The sequence below is a fragment of the Drosophila mojavensis genome, unplaced genomic scaffold, assembly GCF_018153725.1.
Source record: "Drosophila mojavensis isolate 15081-1352.22 unplaced genomic scaffold, ASM1815372v1 contig_36, whole genome shotgun sequence".
NCBI classification, from domain to species: Eukaryota; Metazoa; Arthropoda; class Insecta; order Diptera; family Drosophilidae; genus Drosophila; species Drosophila mojavensis.
Window position 1 is genome coordinate 16,044,362 of NW_025318858.1, and position 20,639 is coordinate 16,065,000.

At 36.8% G+C, this 20,639-nt stretch overlaps 2 protein-coding genes across 2 annotated transcripts; both read left to right on the forward strand.

Annotated features, from left to right (window-relative positions):
- The first annotated feature begins 3,042 nt into the window (after window positions 1-3,042).
- Window positions 3,043-3,958, forward strand: LOC6576961 (histidine-rich glycoprotein). The gene is made up of 2 exons (XM_002002901.3): window positions 3,043-3,185; window positions 3,240-3,958. Exons 1-2 carry the CDS (start codon window positions 3,174-3,176, stop codon window positions 3,954-3,956), a joined length of 729 nt encoding a protein of 242 aa, XP_002002937.1. The 5' UTR covers window positions 3,043-3,173; the 3' UTR covers window positions 3,957-3,958.
- Window positions 3,959-14,238: 10,280 nt separating this feature from the next.
- LOC6576962 (partner of bursicon) lies at window positions 14,239-15,260 on the forward strand. The gene is made up of 2 exons (XM_002002902.3): window positions 14,239-14,937; window positions 15,002-15,260. Exons 1-2 carry the CDS (start codon window positions 14,680-14,682, stop codon window positions 15,170-15,172), a joined length of 429 nt encoding a protein of 142 aa, XP_002002938.1. The 5' UTR covers window positions 14,239-14,679; the 3' UTR covers window positions 15,173-15,260.
- The last annotated feature ends 5,379 nt before the right edge of the window (window positions 15,261-20,639 follow it).

The window sequence follows — 20,639 nt, forward strand, 5'->3', positions numbered from 1 at the left end:
GACACAAGGATTGACAGCATGTCGTCGCTGTTTGGAATCCTGATTGACATGAGTAATCAACCAGCCGAAATGTGCCCACAAAACGCAGCCAGAAATGACACTGACAGCAGCCAAGCTGCCAAGCAGCCAAGCTGCCGATCCAACTTACCGAACCGTCAACGAACAACACACAAACAACAACAACAACGACTTGGAAATGGAAATGCTGCTCTGAGGGCCACAGTCAGCTACCAATTTATTGTTAGCCTAAGATGAATGCGGTTAAGATGCTGGGCTAAACTTAAAATAATTGATATCAATAATAAATAGAGTGAAATAAATAAATATTAGAAATTATTATAAATATTAGAATTATATATTTTATTTATTTATTATTTTATTTATTAGCTTAAAATTAATCGAGAATTAAGAGAAGCTTAAATTGATTAATTATTAAAAGTTGTTTTATTTTTCTTATAATTTACATAATACTTGCTTATTTGCATCTTTAACGTTTTTCCTAGAAGGTAATATGTGTTTGTTATTTGTAAGAATTTAATTTAATTTTGTATATGTTATTTGCTGTTGGGTTTGAATTAATTAATTATAAATTATTTAATTACACTTTCAATTGAACTCCATAATCTCCAGCAATTGCCACTGATGATAGAGAAAACTCAATAGATAAAAAAATATAAATAAATAAAACAAGTAAGAAGGCTCCAGTCGAGACTGCTCGACTGGGAGATACCCTGAACCCTCCAAGCTGATATTCTAATCATTCTGCACTTCTTCTATGCACACATACATACACATGCACTTATAAGCACGCGCTCTGCTAACTGCGCAGTAAGCAGCGGCTACGCTTGGGCTGCGCTGCAGTGTGGGCAATATTATGAGAATTTATTAGTTGAATAATTTCTCTTGTAGTAAGAGTATGAAACTTTCAGAATGTGTTCATACAGTTAAAATGTGTGTACATTCCAAAGCACAAGTCTCTAGTACTTGAAATGCGTTTTTTACGAATTGGGGGCGAAGGGGGCGTGGTATCCAAAATCTGTAAATTATAAAATCTTTGTATCCATTAACTCTATATACAACGCAAATTTGAAGTCTCCTGGTTGAAAAGTGTTCAAATTAGGCTGAAAAAACAATGTCGATTTTTCGATTATTCTCGATAAAAAAGTTATCGGATGAGTTATCGAAAAAATAAAGCAAACTTGTACTGCCTATGATATACACGAGAATGCATGCCAAATTTCAGCTCTCTAGCTCTTATAACTTCTGAGATCCTTTTGCTCATACGGACGGACGGACGGAGGGACGGACGGACGGACGGACGGACAGACGGACAGGGCTATATCGACTCAGCTCGTCGTCCTGATCAAGAATATATATACTTTATGGGGTCTGCGATGATTCCTTCTGCCTGTTACATACTTTTCACAAAACCATTATACCCTGATTTCCCATTTTCAATGGGTTCAGGGTATAAAAAAAAAAAATTATAATAATACTAATAGTAATTCCAGAACTCTCATGTTTGTTATACTCGGTAATGCAGCAAAACGACTACAATTTGGAATTTATCTCTCATGTGATAAATATTTGAATATATGAAATTTCCTTAGCAGCCTCGAGACTTCTCGTATGTTCTGCATTTATCATTTAAGCGAGTTGCCTTAGTGGATGCCTTTTAAACAGTTTTGTTCCTTTCGTGGGAGAAAAGTTAAGAAAGATTTGTATTTTTTAAAAGTTTACGATCTAGATTCACAAGACAGATCACTTAGAACATATTATGGATCAACCGTATTTTATAATAGATTACAAAATGTTGATAAATTGTATGAATGACTTAGTTGTTTTTATTATACCTTAAACCCTTTGGAAATGGAAAATCAGGGTATAAATTATATTTTATTAGACATATTTCAGCATATTATGATATCTGAAGTGCTTCATTCTTTAGGCGAACTTTAGATACGCCAACTCAACTAATTATTGAAAGAAAGAGTGGACATTGTCTACTCTAGTTATATATACAATAGAATCCCGATAATTCGAAAAGGCAATGGGTTTTCCTCGATTTACACAGAAATTCAAATCATCGAGAATTGTTAAGAACGAATTTCTTTCAAGGGGATAGAATTTTTTTACGATTTATCGCGATTTTTGATTAAGCGTGGTACGAATTATCGAGACTCGACTGCATGTGAAAGTTGATGAATAAAAATATTATTTCAATTGTGTGTCAAGTCCATAAATTAAAGAATTAAAGTAAAGCTTTAATCAGCGCCCACAATTTAACCTATTCGCCCAAGACAATTAGATAGGAAGATTTATATTAGAATCGCAATGTGTTGTAAAGGAATTGCACATTGGCAGCCAATTTACGCATCAAATGCAAATGCAAATTGTATTCGGGCTGACAGCTCCCTCAGAGCATCGAGTCCTTTCGGACATTCAATTCCATTGTCCAGGGGCGACTGCAGAGCAGAGCTGAGCCTTTGATGAAGGCGACACGACATTGACAGACGGCAGCCGATTGACTTCTGACAGGCAGTAGCCAGCAGCTATCGCACCACTGCACCACTGCACCACCGCACCACTGAGCCAGTGAGCCACTGACGACGGCCAGGCGATGGGATCTGGCACAACGGCCACTCGGCTCGATCATCTGGGGGCATCGAGGAATCGAGACAAGGTCCACGCTGCTATTCTGATGACTTTTTGTCAGGCTGATTGACGTCAACGACTCAACGTGCGGCTGGCATATAAATCTTGAAGCTCGTTTGCTGCCTCATCTTCGCATCGGGCTCAGCTCTCAGGGATTATGCCGACGAAAACGACGACGAGACGACGGCGGCCATAAACAATGTCATTTTAAATTGGCCATCGATGGCACAATAAATTGTGGAATGAATTACTATCCGTGGATTTCATTTAAATTAATAAAAAAAAAGCCTTGCCAAACACGCCGGTAATTGCTGCAGCGAAAGTATAAGCGCAGCTACATTCACTACAAGCTCGGCCCAGAAAGGGCGTAACTAAATCTAAATTTGAAAGTAGCTCCACATCTGACTAAGCTCTGACTATAAATACGAACGGTTGAACTCAATTCAAGCACAGTTCGCTTGGGTTCAGAGTTCAAAGAACGCCTAGGCCAGATCAACGCTTAAGTCTGCAGCAGCACCATGGCCACTAAGGTAAGATCTACAGGGATCTATAATCCTTTGACTTACAGCTCCCCTTTGCTGCAGATTTCCATTGCCTTCGCCTTTGCCTTGCTCACCATTGTGCTCGTTCGAGCAGCACCATTCCATGGTGGTCATGATGGTCATGGTGGTCATGGCGGAGCCACCAGTCACGCATCTGTGCACCTGGTCTCCCACGACGACCACCATGACGGAGGCCACCATGGAGGCGGAGGGGATCACCACCATGGAGGGCACCATGGTGGGCACCATGGCGACCATCATGACTCCCATGCCGAGTACCACTTCAAGTACGGAGTCAAGGACCCCAAGACGGGCGATGTGAAGGAGCAAAGCGAGTCAAGGGATGGCCACAAGGTGACTGGACACTATGAGCTGATCGATGCCGATGGCCACAAGCGTACTGTCCACTACACAGCCGACAAGCACAAGGGCTTCGAGGCGCAAGTGCATCGCGAGAAGGTGCACCACCACGTGCCCGTCCACCACGGACACAGCGGCTACACAGGTGGAAAAGTCGAGTTCGAGGAGCATTCCGTGTCAGGCCACTCAGACTACTCTGGCCATGGCCATGAGCACTACCACTCGCATGGCCACGAGGGCGGACATCATGGCTCCAGCTCTCACGGCTTCTCGCTGAAGCAGGAACATGGACATGGACATGGACATGGACATGGACACGGACACGGACATGATGCTGGACATGGACACGATGCTGGATATGAGCACTCTTACGGCGGACACGAACACAGCTATCATTAAAATGTAAGCAACGAAACAGAGTTGAATGGATCCTTGGGATCTCATCATGGTTACCAAATATTATTGTTATATATCCAAATAAATTGCAATATTTTTCCGATGTGAAATATGCGCTTAGTTTTCTCTATTTGTTTACAGTTTCAAAACACATAACAATTGTCTGTCTGCCGATGTATTGAAAAATAATACACATTCCATATGGTACTTTAATATTTATGGAGCAATAACAATTGTATCTTTATTTAATGTTTAACAACTCTACACATTGGTATGTTTATCTAACTGCTCTCTAAACTAATCTAAAATGCTGCTTCAATAGATTCATAAATAGAATTATAAATTTATTATTATTTTTTCTAAAATAAATCAAAGGCATATGAATTTGGAAATATAATAAATTTCAGATAGCTGAAACAGATTCAGAAATCAAGAGTATCACGAATACCGGCATAATTTAGTGTCTCTCTGCCTAGAGAGCAACCCCTATTAGCAGAGGCAAAACCAAAAACAAAAGCCTAGAAAAAAAAGGAAACATTTTTATCACTTACCACACAAATTCGAATTGCGCGACGCAAAAAATGCGAGTGTAATAAATAAAAATAATAGCAACTGCAATTTTCGCACTATATTTTATGTATAATGTATAAAATGCGTGCCACAAACAAATACACTCATACACATACACACACACACACGCAAACATATACGAAACGTATAAAAATAATAAATTACTTCAATAGCCGGATAACTGCGAGCGAGCAGGAGGCGGTCGGGGGGTGGCTGTGCGAAATGGAGAAGAGCGTTTATTATGCGCACAATAAACGCGGCGGGCGCAGTGGCGACATAAATTAAATTTATGATGCTTATAAATATTCCACAGTCATTTGTAATACAGCAACAAGGAGGAGGACGAGCCGGCCAGGATAACGCAAGGATGCAGCCTGTCTGCCCAACAAATTGCTGCCAACAGGGGTAGCAATACACACGCACACACACACACGCACACAGCTATACTCTCACTCTCATGCTGCGAAATAAGCGCTGATTTATGAATATGGGACGAGCAGTCCACAAAATGTCCCTGGGCCCATCAAGCACATTATGCGAGAACTTTAAATCAAATCATTTTAGGCACTCATGAAATAAGCAGCTCGACAGTGTTAAAAAGGTAGCTCAACTCGGTCATTAATGCTGGAAGCGTTTGAATTTTATTAAAAATACGAATGATTGAGAGTGATTGACTCTCTTCGAAACGTAAATTATATTAGAGAGCTGAAATGTAAATAGATGCTCTACTCTACTCTACCTTATGATTGCCTTTGATTTGATCGCAGCCATGAAGGTAGCTAGATCATAATGCTGGATGTATTGAGCCACTATGATTGACTTCAACTGCTTAGCTTCATTGATATTTATAGACAATTTTCTATGACTGATCATATGAATTATAAATCATAAAATGGTTAGAAGTATATAAAAACCGGCGGTATGTTATGAAACCCCAATGATTGACAGTGATTGACGAGTTAAAATTATCCCCTGTTTCATGAATCAAATGAGAAGATTGAGAGAGAAATTAAAATGAGCATAGAGATTGAAAGGATAAAACCTCGAAATTTGAAGACTGAATTCTTGTGGATTATATATACATGAAAATTTTATCAATCAAGAGAAATGTAAGGAAAATTTTACTCCTACATACACAAGTTATATCAATAATGTACATATATAAAAAAGTTATCAAGAAATGCTTAAATGAAAATAATTGATAGAAATTATCGTCTACTTTTGTTAAATTTATACTCTTCTTTTGCTAGAAAACACTCTTAATATATTCAACATTCTAAAGATTACTAAATATTTCAGTTTTTATAGTAGAAAAATCTTTTTAAAATATTATTCCAATACTCTAAATGATATTTGAGCTTTAGGAGACTCATATTCAAATTATAAATATCTTTACATCATACAATCAAATCAAAATTGAGTATAGGGTATCTACTCGTCGCATTATTGAATTTTTATTAGCTTCTGTTTTGCCCATTAGCTTTATAGAATTTGATATTGTTATATGCGAATGCGATTCTCGATTGAGGTAAATAATGTTATTATGCCGTAAATAAAAGCGAACGCACTTAAGACCCAAATTTATGCCTTAAGTAGATTCGGGAACAGGAAATATAAATCTATTAAGCTGAACCGATTGCACATGTCTATATAAGTATATACACATCGGGTATACAGATTCGAAAGTTAATTAATATGCAAAATCAATAAATATTAAATGCAATTAGCACTTGTTCGTATATCGCGTTATTACGATCGGCTCGAGGTTGACATTAAATTAGCTCATCTGGCGTTAAATGCAGTTTTATCATAAATTCGATGTTTGACTCTTGCGCTTAATTTATGTGCCCAAATGAGATTTAAATTGTTTAATTTAAGCTCCGCAGAACGTAAAGTTGCTCAGATCGTAAATTAGACTGATTGCGATTTATTTCAGCTGCCGAAAACCGAAAGCAACAAAAACACACACAGTCATACACACACATACATACATACATACATACAGAAAACTTTTGCCAACACTTCAATGAATTTGTTTTGAACTAGACGACCGACTCTCAAAGCCCAAAGATTGCTGGACTAAGCAAACGCTTTGATCATTTGCATTGCAAATTGGGTTCGCTGTTGCCTCGCAAGCGCATAAAAATGAAGTAAATATATATTTTATGTTTCACTTGTCGTCGTTTAATGCCATAAAAATGGGTATGTGTCTTATTAACTGATGAGAATGTCGTTTAAAATACACAAAACCGGTATGGCACCAGCCAAGAGTCAGCCAAGCTAGCCGAAGCGAACCGAGCTTCCAAGACCCAAGTGAGGGCGCCCCCAAATCCAAAGCGCCCCGTTACCTGCCTTGGCGTCATTAATTTTGGAATCGTAAAGCCCACAATATGTCAAATGAGACCACACAGCGTCGTAAAATTCAAAGTTTATGGCACTCGCGTCAGTTTCTGTCGAGGGTTCGGATTTGGTTTCGGTTTTGGTTTTCGCTTTGGTTTCGGCTTTTGGTTCGGTCGGTCTTTGAATTTTTGATCAGAGTGTGGCGTTTTTAATGGCTTCGCTTTAGGTGCTTTGCTGTCTAAATGTGTTGCGTGTCTCGGTTTATAAACGCTTGCCACAAAATTAAGCGTAACTTATTTGTCAACTCGGCCAAGATTTCGTTTTCGAATTTCGTTTGCGCCGGCAATGGGAAAACTTGAATTTCAATAGCCCAACACTTATCATTCAGAGCGTGCTGACACAACATGTTACTGCCGCCTTTACTAATTAGCCAACTCATTTTGTTGCTTATAATATCAAAGGCATTCACTAAACAAAACAACTAAAAGCTCTTCTAGTTTTTTTTTTTTTTAACTAAACGATTCAATCAAGTTTCTAAAGGCGACCAATTTCAAAAAGTTTCTCTGAATAATAAAATTTTACAACGAATTTTGTAAAATAAACAATTGATAATTTTTCATTTTGAATAGCAACATTTTATTTTTTAAAATTGAAATATTTAACATTTCAATTTTATATTGATTTTCTTATTTATTTATATAACTTGAATTAAATAAAATTAAAAAAAAAACACATGCATATTTTTAACTTTTTACTACTTTTTTAAATTCTCATTATTATTGAAAATATTAAAAAAAATATATATTTCGCCTTAAATTCTGAATCACTTGTATATTTAATTAATTACTTAATATATCGTGGATACAGAAACTATTTTGAGTTTATGTTTTTAATTATTTTAGATTAGGGGCAATAATTTTTTAAATTCCGAATAAATTTTTTTCTATTTTGTATCGACTGGAAATATTAAAAAAATAGATTTTATGACTAAATTTAAAAATATAAATATAATTTTTAATAATAATTTGTATTTTAATATGAATATTTTTAAGCATTACTCGAATATACTATCTAACATACATGTATGCGGAATCTAATAGATAAGTATATCCACCTATATAGAATATACTTCAGCTTTCGTTGAGTTATTTCAGTTAAGCTAAAATATATCCGACAAATTGGCTTTAGCACTTAATTTAAGTGTCGACGCAGCATAAGACATAAACGACAACGCCAAAATTATATAAAATCGAAATACACTCGATTGTAACTGATGGCCCATGGCAAGCATAATAATCTTAAATGCTTTATAATAACCATAAATGTTTGAAATTCATGTGTCAAATGCCTTTTGGTCGCACAGCGAGTGGACGGACAGGCTCGACTGGGCCACTCGCAGCATGGAGTCGCCCCCCCCCCCTGATCCACAGTATCTGGTCACTGGTCTCTGGTCCCCGGACAGTGCCAACTGACCGACTAAATGCATGAAAATTGTTTATGACCGTTTCGTATGTGCATGTGTATGTGTGTGTGTGTGTTTGGGTCTGTGGCGTATTTGAATTTAACTGATTTTTAATGTGCATGCAGACCCACCGAGAGTGAGTGAGAGAGGGAGCGGGAGACAGAGGCTGGGGCCAAATTGCGAGGCTTGTGGGCGGCACGCAGTGTAAGATAAATAATCACATGGGGCATTACTTTGGGGTCGCCGTTTGCATTAGCCAATTTGCGGCAGTTTATGGCTGTATACATTTGGCATGATTGGGGGCTACTGTTTAATAAACTCGTTGATTTATGGCTAATTAAATTAGTTGCCGTATTAATTTATGCTTGTTTACGCGCTCATGCGCAGTGGCTGCCTCAATGGGTCATTGCTACAGTCGCGGCTCGGCCAAGTGAGTGGATTTCATGATTAATGATCACAAAATTGGGTTGCTGTTGCCGTTCAGTTAGATTCATGTGTGTGTGTGTGTATGTCTGAGTATGTGTGTGTATGCAATATATGCCAGAATTTCAACTGAGAATCAAGAACTGTGTAACGCCCTGGCTGTCAGTTGTGCATCACGATTGGCAGCCAGCACATCAACTCTTCGTCTCATCTAGAGAGGCCCGAGGTCCCGCATCGCATCGCATCGCAAGTCGTGCTCAATTCACCTGGCTGGGGGCTTTTCAGGTGCTAACCACACATAACCGAGGCCCATTTCGGGCATGCTTATCCCAAATGGCAATCAGCTTAATAACAGCCTCGTCTTAATGCCGATCACGGGTTTCTCTCCGCTTGCACTGGCCAGTGAATGTTTTCTTGCCGCTCTACGCACTGTAATTATGTTGTATAGTGTAGTGATGTAAGCTAACTGCCGGCTAACCAGCCCCATAGCTTTCCACCATCCACAGCAGCTGGACTAAAATCATCAATAGTCGACGCACCGTATCAACGTAGGACTGACTATTTTCGCGAATGCTGTGTAAAGTCAATTTATTACTCATATTATATTCATATGTATGCTGATCAACTAAAATTTGGCGATTCTAGCCGTAAGGATGTAGCAGATATAAATCTATTATGGGTTTTCGATAATGTTCTTAATCGATAACAAAATAACGGGGAAAGTTATCGATTTTTAAACTGACTATTTTCGCGAATGCTGTGTAAATTCAATTTATGACTCATATTACGTATTTTTGCATGTTGTTCAACTCCTTCAACATCTTAGAGACCATCCCTCTCGTCCCCTTCTCTCTCTCTCTCAAAGCGACTCTACCTCCTAGAGACTCTACCTCTTAGAGAATCTCTCTCTCTCTCTCAGTAAGTCCACCTCTTAGAGACTCTACCTCTTAGAGATTCTCTCTTTCTCTCTCTTTCTCTCACTCTTTCTCACTCTCTCACTCTCTCCCTTTCTCTCTGTCTCCCTCTCTCTCTTAGAGACTCTACTTCTTAGATATTCTACCTCTTAGAGACTCTACCTCTTAGAGACTTTACCTTATAGAGACTCTACCTCTTAAAGACTCTACCTATTAAAGACTCTACCTGTTAGAGACTCTACCTCTGAATAGATACCGTGTATGAATCATTCCATATTTCAACTGTAAACAGTCCGTGTAATTTCATGTATATTTCTGCATATTTTTCATTACAATCAGATATATGTACATATATGCTCTACAATTTATGCAACGCAGAGAGACTACAGTTGGCAGGTTGCGTTTCGCAATCATAAATGTGTTTGCATGTATTTGATGCTTATTATGCAATCTCAATTAATTTCGATATGATTGATATGATTCGAGCAGTAAAACAAAACAAGAGAAAAAAAAAAAAACCCTTTCGAAAACTTTGCGCATAATAAATCACCCAAGCAAAAACGTACACGCGGCAGACATTAGTCAAAGAGGCCAAAGGCAGGCCGTGTTTATTGTTGTTGCTGGCAAAACGCATAAACATTTTACAGCGCAAACAATTAACTAAAAATAACATAAAAGAGTAGGCACTGACCCAGCCAAACGGCAGACGGCAGACAGCAGACAGCAGACGGAGGCCAACCGACACAGAAACATAAAAATGATTTATGAACGTCACAATGGCATTTCGGGAAAGTTACATAAATTAACACATGTCTTCGCCGTAATGAGTCAGGTCTTGTCAAATGCCAGTTTCCAGTTGCCAGCCGCCAGTTCCCAAAGGCAGTTGAACAGCCTAATGCAAGACACATCTAATTAACTAACTACAGTTCTACAGATTTTCTTTCGTCCAGCAAGACACACAATTTCACTAAACGTATTCAACAGAAAGAAAATCTAGGATAAATTGATAAATATGAGCTGCCTGAGACTCGTGCGTCTATCATGTATATAATGATTGAATTATTCGATCATTTTATTTAATCAGTGTTTTAAAGTCCTTAGAAATTCATATATTCACACTATAATCAGTCTGAGCTTGAGATATACATGTATATGTATTGTAGGATACACAAAAGTCTAATTTTTAATTGATTAAGATTAATTAAAAGATGGAATAGCTAATTTTTAAATATTCAATCGTCCCACATGCAATTCAGTTATAGTTCGAGCTCAATGTGTCCTTATTAAAGCCCATAATATTTTATTTTAACAATCTAAGCATAGCTAAATAAATATAAAATACAATATGATTTTTTTGCAGTTATATTAGCTTAAATATATTATATATATATATAAAATATATAATAAATTAATACACATATAATAATTATAATAATTAATTAATTAAAATAATTTCCGTATTTTCACAATATTTTAGATTTATATAACAAATTCAACTTTGGCCTTCTATTCCATTGACAGCAATGATATGTGGTAATAAGCAATTCGGCAGTATAAAATAATTTCAGATTTCCGCTTTCATGCATAAATTAATCATATGCAGACTATTTGAAATATTTGAAAGCCAAAAGTTATGAGGAAAGTGCAATTCTGAAACTGACAGCAGGAACACCAAACGGGCAAAGTCTCTGTGGGAGAGACGGAGTGGAGAGAGAGAGAGAGAGAGAGTGGTCCACAATGACAACGGAATTGAAACAAAGGAGAGTGGAGCTGGGCTGGAGGGAAGACTGCGGAACAGAGCAACAAATGAATTGCTAAGTTCATTCAAATGGGGCAAGCTGCAAACGCCAGCAATAAAGAATGTGTGCACATGTGCCCCCAGGACAATTCACAGATAGTCCGACACACACACACACACATACATATATGAGACCAAAGCAGGCCGAGATACCAGATACCAGAGACGAGAGACGAACGACCAGATCCCAGATCCCAGATCCCAGGCTCGAGCTCCGGTTCAGGTCCGGGCAGACACTAATTCGATCCGATAATCATGGAGTCCCGCCAAAGGGCATGAATTGTAATTTCCTCTTTCGCGGAATTAACTGTCGGGCCCTGTCGCTCGCTCGGTTGGCTTTCAATGTTTATCTTCCCCCTCTCTAGCTCGCTCTCCCTCCCTCTCACTCTCTCATTATTGTTGCCCTGTTTCGCACACATTTTGAAAAAGTGGCTGTCGAGCCATTGTTTTTTTGTTTTTGTTATTTTTTTGCCAAGCGCTTTGTATTTATGTGTCATATTTATTTATTTATTTAAAACATTGCGCTTTTGTTGTTACTTTTTCATATGGGCCCGTTGTTCGCTTTATCAGCCGTGTGCATCCGCTTCCACTGCAAGCCGAAAAGCCTGGAAGCCATTTATTTGCCAAGCATATTCTCCTCTACACCGTATTATCCTTTGAGGTTTAGACACTGTGTCCCTTTGTTTATGAACTAACTGCCAGCGATATACATATATATATGTATGTATATACATTTCCAATTATTGTAGAAAACATTTACGAGTGAAATTTACATTACTTACGCTTAGGTTACTGCAAATATTAGATTCTGTTAGTTTATAATATATTACTGTATTTTAAATATGTATGAAAACTCAAACTGAAGTAAATTCAAATATGTATTTTTTAAGAAACTACCAAAGCATTATATACAGAAATTTTACAAAAAAAAGATCCAGTAATTAATAATTATTAATTAATTAATTTCATTTTAAGATAAATTTCAAACTCTGTGAAAGAATATTTTTATTTTATTTTTTAATTCATCCTGAATACTTTACATAGCTAAATTTATAACTTACAAAAGGAGTTATATATAGAGTTTTGAATTAATTAAAATTGACTTTTTTTACTTAAAAATCTTAGATAAATTAAAAAATTAATAATGGGCTAATAATAAATACATCATAACGTGCATCACATGTAGGAGTGATTGATTCGGACGCTCTGCTCAGATCGTCGTGCCGCGAGTAACAGCTGGAACATCTGTCCGAGAGCAATAAACAATAATAATACTAAGCGAAAAGCAACAATAATTTTTGCACAAATGCCGCGAATAGACAAGTAACCCCAATCACAGAGGGAACACTGAAACGAAACGAGCCAGAATAAAATGCAAAAAGTTGTTGGTTTTTTTTTTTTTTTTCTTCTTTACTTGGGACAGGACAAACCATGGTATTTTTGCAGGAGGAGGGCGGAACGGGGGCGAAAAAAAATAAAATCAGCATTTTTAGTAGTTAATTTAATTTATTGCAGCATTTTTATGGTTGACTTTATTGCATAATAAAACATAATTTACTGCGCCATTGAGACTTTTGCGTTTGCGTCGATAATTCTAAAGCGCAGCCATATTCCCGGCCCGGGTCGCTCCGGCTTGGCCCGGCCTGATGCCGGTTGCTGCGGTTGGGTGTGAGGCGGGTCGCGTTGGGCTAGCTAAAGTTGGGCGCGACGAAGATGGCAGAGGGCTGGACGATAACACTGGCGGGCAGACTTCAACTTCCATCGAGACATTTGGTTAACGTGAGCGCCACGAGAACTGCCTCCTGGGCACAGATGGAAGTTGCTCATGTGTGTGTGTGCGTGTGTGTGGGTAAATTGGCTCGATGTAAAGCTGGCCAAATCATATGTGCATAACAAATGTCTGCCGCTGATTAAGGCAACAAATGTATCTCGAACCATATGAATTATGGGCCATTGAAATTATATTATATATATATATATATATTCAGTACATCATCAATCAATCTACAGTACTTAGAGAGAACAAGATCTGAAAGACATATTTTTATTGATCTTAAGTCGAATTCTAAATAAAGATAGACAATACTAAAATTTAATATACTTATAATTATTTTATAGAATACTTTATAAATCGATCGATTCTCATTAGAGAAGAGATGATAATTTAATTATATAATACAAGTATACACTTTTAATTTTTGTACTCTACTCTACTTATTATTATTTTATAGAATATTCCATATCGTATGGAAAGCCCAGTGCTCATAATAATTGGCATTCGCTTAACACAATTCAAAATAATATCAATTAATATTTTATTTTATTTTAAATTTTGAAATAAAATTTTTCTCGAGTCTGAGATAGTCGGAAACCGTTACAATTTATTTTTAATTTTAATAAAATTATATAGACTTTTTTTATTTTTTTATTCTGACTGGAATAAATAAAGAGGCTTAGAATGTAAAAAATTAAAAGACAAATTTTGTTAAAAAAAACTTTTATTTTAAATTCTACACTTCATAAAAGAAAATAATAATAATAATAATAAAAATGAAAAAATATATAAATAAAAAATGATTGGAAATTTTGATAATTTGATTATTATTATTATTAATTTAAACAACAATTTTCATAGTGCTTAACGTATTGTCGCAGTTACCTTGTTCTCATATCTCAATTGTAATTAATTTTAATATTTTATTATACATTGTTATTAATTTTATAAAATATTATTATTATGTGCTATTATATTTTCTATTAAATATTTATTGAATATCAAACTCATCTATCAATAAAAACTTTTAGAGCTCATATCAAAATGAATTCTTTGGAGTATTCTCATTTGGGATTCATTGAAATCTATTCCCGGCTATTTTTTGTACTTCACTCGATTTCACAGCACTGCTTCATTTGCAAGTTATGGCCCAGTCATTTGATTTAAGCACCAATTAACAAGAGAACACAACATCGACATCGCCATTGCCATCTCCATCGACAGCAGCGGCTGATTACATGGCCATTCAGTCCTACCGCAACATAGCCCACTTTCCACTGGGACCCACTGCGGCGTGTAACACAAACATTCCATCAGAGAGTCGCATATAATTCAATCGGCGAGCCCATCAAATCGAATTGCAACTGTGACCCGGCACTGGGCAGCTCTATAAAAGCGGCAGCCGCGTGGGCCAGGGTCAACAGTCAAGTGTGAAGCCGCCGAGGATGCATCTCCAGGAATTGCTATTGGTCGCCGTCGCAGTGGTCCTGCCGCAATGCCCCAGAGCGTTGCGCTACAGCCAGGGCACCGGCGACGAGAACTGCGAGACTCTCAAGTCCGAGATTCACCTGATCAAGGAGGAGTTCGACGAGCTGGGCCGCATGCAGCGCACCTGCAACGCCGACGTCATAGTCAACAAGTGCGAGGGCCTTTGCAACAGCCAGGTGCAGCCCTCGGTGATAACTCCGACGGGGTTTCTGAAAGTGAGTATATCGACTGAAATTCCCGATTCTCCCTCCCACTCTCTCTCTATCTCTCTCTGCTCAGGAGTGCTATTGCTGCCGCGAAAGCTTCCTCAAGGAGAAGGTCATCACGCTGACCCACTGCTACGATCCGGACGGCACTCGCCTCTCCTCCCCCGAGATGGCCACCATGGACATTCGCCTGCGGGAGCCCACTGAATGCAAATGCTTCAAGTGCGGCGACTTTACACGCTAATCCAATCCCCATTCCAGTCCACAGCTTAAACCAAATAAAGTTTCCCCATCGCACGGGCTTTTGCCTCCCACAAATATTCAATTGTTGTTTCTATTGCCTCCAGTATAACAGCTGTGTATTTGATACGCTGATTGACATCCAGTTGATTTTCCCGCCGACCTTTCGATAGTCAATTGTGCACGCCGTGGGCTCTCTGATTCCAACCACAAACTCCATGTCAAATATTGCATATTTTGCCAATTTACCCGAGGCTCTGCAGCAAACATTCGGATGTTTTCCCATTTGCAGCCTGAGGTTCTGTTTTTGTTTAGCTCTGCGGTATCTGGCTAGAGTATTTTTTGCACAGATTATACCAAGTTTTTCATGGCGAAATACTTCTAAAAAAATAGGGATGAATTGTTCAGTTGTAGCATAGCTAGATCTCTTCTAACCAGCGCCGTACAGATTGCTTATTCAGGTTTTGCTAATACTCATGATATTGCATACATACATATATAAATAAAGAATGATTAGGGCTCACTAAACATAATATGGAATTAATAAGAGTAACACGAAAAGCTTTTGTTATGATGATACAAAAATTTAAAATTAATAAAAATGTCTATTTACTTCCTAGTTATAAACAGTTGAATTTTATATTTTATGGTGGGTCAAAATGGCAAAGAGATAAATTTTTATATTTTTTTATACCCTGAACCCATTGAAAATGGGTAATCAGGGTATAATGGTTTTGTGATAAAGTATGTAACGGGCAGAAGGAATCATCGCAGACCCCATAAAGTATATATATTCTTGATCACGACGACAAGCTGAGTCGATATAGCCCTATTCGTCTATCCGTCCGTCCGTCCATATGAACGTCTAGATCTCAGAAGTTATAAGAGCTAGAGAGCTGAAATTTTGCATGAAGACCCGTGTATACCATACGCAGTTTATCATATTTTTTGATAACTCATCCGATAACTTTTTGTTTTTCCTGCCTAATTTGATTACTTTTAGCACTGCAGCGCCACCCAAGCACAGTCGCTGCTTAAGCGTGCATGGATGCATGTGTATGTATGTGTGCATAAAAGAAGTGCAGAATGATTAGAATATCAGCTTGGAGGGTTCAGGATATCTTCTAGTCCCGCAGTCTGGACTTCTTACTTGTTTTTTATTTACACAGAAATTTGAATTATGGAGAACTTTTAGAACGAATTTCAAGGGCATAAAATTTTTCGATTTTCGATTAATCGACTTGACGATTAATTTATTTTCGATATATATAAATGGATCCAAAGCAATAGTGGATGTAAAATTAACTGAAAATCAACCTAATACAGTGTAACCAAAGATATTCCCTGTCCAATTAATGCAAGTATTTGATTACACAGGCAACACAACTTCAGACAATGGCTCCAGAATGAATGTTATGTTTAAGGAATTTTAATAAAAACCTTCATTAAACATATAGTATTATCTAGATTGAGGAACCTGCTTCAGAGTCCGACTAGAGAGGTATGTCCAACTATTTGCTCACATCCGTAACTTGTAATGGGAGCTGCCAGCCCCGTGGCTTCACGCAGCGAAAGGTGCGTGACTCGATCAGTGAAGTCACTAGCTGCCCCCGTCTCTCTCTCTCTCCCTCTCTCTCACTCTCTCTCCCTCTCACTCTGTGAGTGGAGCCTGCTCAGTGCCTGAAGATGCGCTAATGCATGTTATATATAATTTATATTGTGTCGGCACGTTGCGCTGTTGTTGATGGAGCAACTGACGCGATGCCACCCAACAAAGGCTCCATCCACTGGCTGCTGGCTGAGGCAGTTGCTGTTGCTGTTGCTGTTGCTGTTGCTCTTGCTCGGATCGGGGCTGTTGTTAATGGGCGTGTCAGCTAAATTATGAGTTTCGCACAGTCCGAAAGACAGAGAGAGTGAGACGGAGGGAGAGACAGGCAGTCAGGCAGTCAGGCAGCTGGTGATTATATGGATAGCGGCAGAATGCTTAAGTAAATTACAGTGCGTGCAAATGTGCTTGTGAACATGAAATTATAATTCAGCCCGCTGCAAAACGCGCACCAATTTACAATTAAGCAACCGGCGTATGCGCCTCGTGCACTCGCTTTTTAATCAACGTGGCCCAGCCCGTGGACACCGACTGCACACATACACTTATGGTCAGCAGAAACAACAACAACAACAACAGCAACTGCAACTGAAACTGCAACTAAATAACAGCTCACAAACCAAGTCCTGAGCGTTCTTCTCTTCAGTCTTCGGTCTCCAGTCTAAATGCAGTTTATGCTTGATTATTATGTTTTGCGCAAGGCCTCTTTCCGGGTGGGTAAGCACAGCACTACAACTCTATACACAGAGAGAGAGCCAGCCAGAATGAGAGGAGGGGGGAGAGAGGGAGCGAGGCGGCTGCCTAATGAGTCAATTTGAAATTAAAATCGGTTTAAGCGAATACTTTATTAGCCATATCGCAAAAACACTCAGTCGACTGACTAGCTGGTCATTATTGACAGCAGCTGTGCTAGAAGTTAGCAACAATGTAAAACATAGCTTATTAAATGTTGACAAAATGATCGACTAACTGATGCTCTACAAAAGGGTAAAACGTGACAGGTGTGAAGGTAAATGATCTATAAGATGACAAATTTAATTATATATATGTATTTCTGCCCTATATATAATTATATATAAATAATAGATACAGAGCTGAGAAGGATAGTACAATAGAGATGGATAGAGAGGGAGAGACAGTAATATTGATATATATTATATATAGGCAAAGGTTTATTTAATATTGACAATATGAACAGATGAGCAACTTTTGCAATATATAGTAGATTCCGGCTATAAAGACTCCACTTATAGCGTCCGTCCGGTTATTGTGAAGACATTTCTGGTCCCCACATAAATTCTTATGAGTAAACTTATAGAGCTATAGCGAATCGTTATAGCCGGATTCTACTATGACAATATTTCCTTACTAACCATTTACTAATATTTGCTTATTTATATATATTAGATACAATGATAAGAGCGCAATAAATATAAAGAACGAGAGAGGCATAGATATTGATATATATTAGATATATATAAATATAGATATTATAGATATTGATATATATTATGTATATTATACTGGCACTCCATACTAAGTTTAAGCATTGCCTATGTGCCCTATACACAGAATGAAGCCAAGTAAAAAGTCAGAGTATTTATTTATTAGTGTAATTAAATTGGAGCCTACTTTGTATTATTATTGTGATAGTCATTTTATACAATCTCTTTTGAACACTTAAGTTCATAAACAAGACTACGGCTACATTGTGGGCAAAGCTGATTAAGTATGATTTAATTAGCAACTACAATTGACTTCATAAAATACTTAAAATATATAGTTTCAGTGAAAAGTGAATGATATATGCACATATGTACATATGTATGTATGTAAATAAGTATTGAAATCTAAGCACATTCATACAATTTATTCCTATTCAAATCTCAAGACTTTGAATATAATAAAAAGAATAAAAACGTCAACCTGTGATTTGTCTTAATGTCACATAGATGATAAAAACAAAGCTCAAGATTTCCATCTATTGTATGCACTATATTGATTATAATATACATATGTGATGAATTAAAATTTTAATTTACGAATAAATTTAATACATAATTAATATTTATTATTTATAATTACATTTATAATATATAAAAACAATTCATTTTAATATAATAATTGCATAAAAATTATTCATTTAATCTATACATACATATACAAATGTATTTCTATAGAATCTATATTTCTATAAGAAGCAAATCTTAACGATCTTGAGCAATAGAAAATGCTCAATATATTCTGTTCTTTGATATGAGTTTGTTGTTAAATTAATTAGTTTATGAGAGTGAGTAAACAAATGATTATAAATATATTCTTTTTTAGATTCCCCGTAATGAAATTTATTATTTGCAGTTGTGCGTCAAAGAACTAGTTGACGCACAGATTTTTATTGATTATATGATTATATGTACGTCTATATTTTATATAGCCCAAGTTTCATATTCTAATCAAGGCATGCCGCAGTCATAAAATTACTCTATAACAATTCATATCTAACTGGCACACGTGTTACGGTCCTCTCTATCGATATACAGCTGGTGTTGGGCTGGACGCACCTATTTTTTTGCTTCTATACATTCACTATATTTTAAGAAAAGATAGAAAAAGTTTCAGTTTATTGGAACGTCAAAGAGAATACTTTTTCCAGATTCAAAGTCTATAAAGCCAAAGTATTGTCTGAAAGCAGCTTCAGAACTGATAGATAGATAGATATTTAGAAGATCCGAAGGCAAACGCAAAACACAAAAGGGGAAAACTAAATGTAACTATCTGAATTAGCTTTAAAATAATTTATTTATGTCAAAGGGAAATCCTATACCAAGTTAGTATATGTAATACTTACTACTATAATCCATTTTCCATTGTAACTCATATGTCTTTCATAATTTAAGACTGGTAAATGGTTTTTTGTTATTATTTTGCAAGTTATGTGAAATATAATACATTGAAATATATGTACATCTATGAAAAGATAATTTTGCAATCTCTAAATTAGCATTTATACTTTTTTAATTTAAAGTAAGAATACATATTTTATTTCCATTTGAAGTTGGAGAATGAAAAAAAAACATATGCATTTATATATCATTCACCTGTATATATATATACACATATTTATTTATTCGAATATATTCGTAAAGACATTTGTATGCAATCTGTCTCGCATTGTACACTAAATATGGTCATAAATTTTCTTATGATTTCTGTCTTCCATTGTCTCGCTTGCCAATGCATATTTCAATACACACACACTCACACACATGTGTGTGTGTGTGTGCGCATAAAAAATTGATGCATATTAATTAGTTATAAATTAAACGGAGCAACAAAGCAATGCCGCTGTGTCTATGAATTCGCATTGTTCGATTTCTTCCGACTGCGAGTTGTTTAATAAATGACTCTTAATTAATAACAAATTTGAAAGAAAAAACAATAAAAACGTTCATAAGCATTTGCAGCCAGCCAGCCCTAACACACATATCTCAGCTATTTTTTTTTTTTTTTTTTTTTTATTGTGTTCAAATGCGTTGATATTGGCAATTAATTTCCATCTTTGGTTTCTGTCTGCCTTTTCAAACATATATAATTTGTTTGTTGATTTGCATGATTTTGCAATTAATATAAACTCTGTCTCGTTCTATCTCTGCCTCTCCCTCTCTCTGTCTCTGTCCAAGTGTCATTTGCTTTATTTGCTTTATATATAGTTTTGTATATCTTTTATTTGAATGCCGAAGGCGAAATGTAAACAATTAACAAAAGCAGCGCCAAAATCAAATTTGCTGTTGGATAAAAAGCTCTTAATGTAAAATACAACAACAACAACAAAAACAACAACATGATGCGCGCCCACATTAACGAG

Coding starts and splice junctions, on each gene's coding strand:
- LOC6576962 (XM_002002902.3), top strand. CDS start 14,680: ATGCATCTCCAGGAATTGCTATTGGTCGCCGTCGCAGTGGTCCTGCCG. Junction 14,938..15,001: donor CTCCGACGGGGTTTCTGAAA/GTGAGTATATCG, acceptor CTCTCTGCTCAG/GAGTGCTATTGCTGCCGCGA.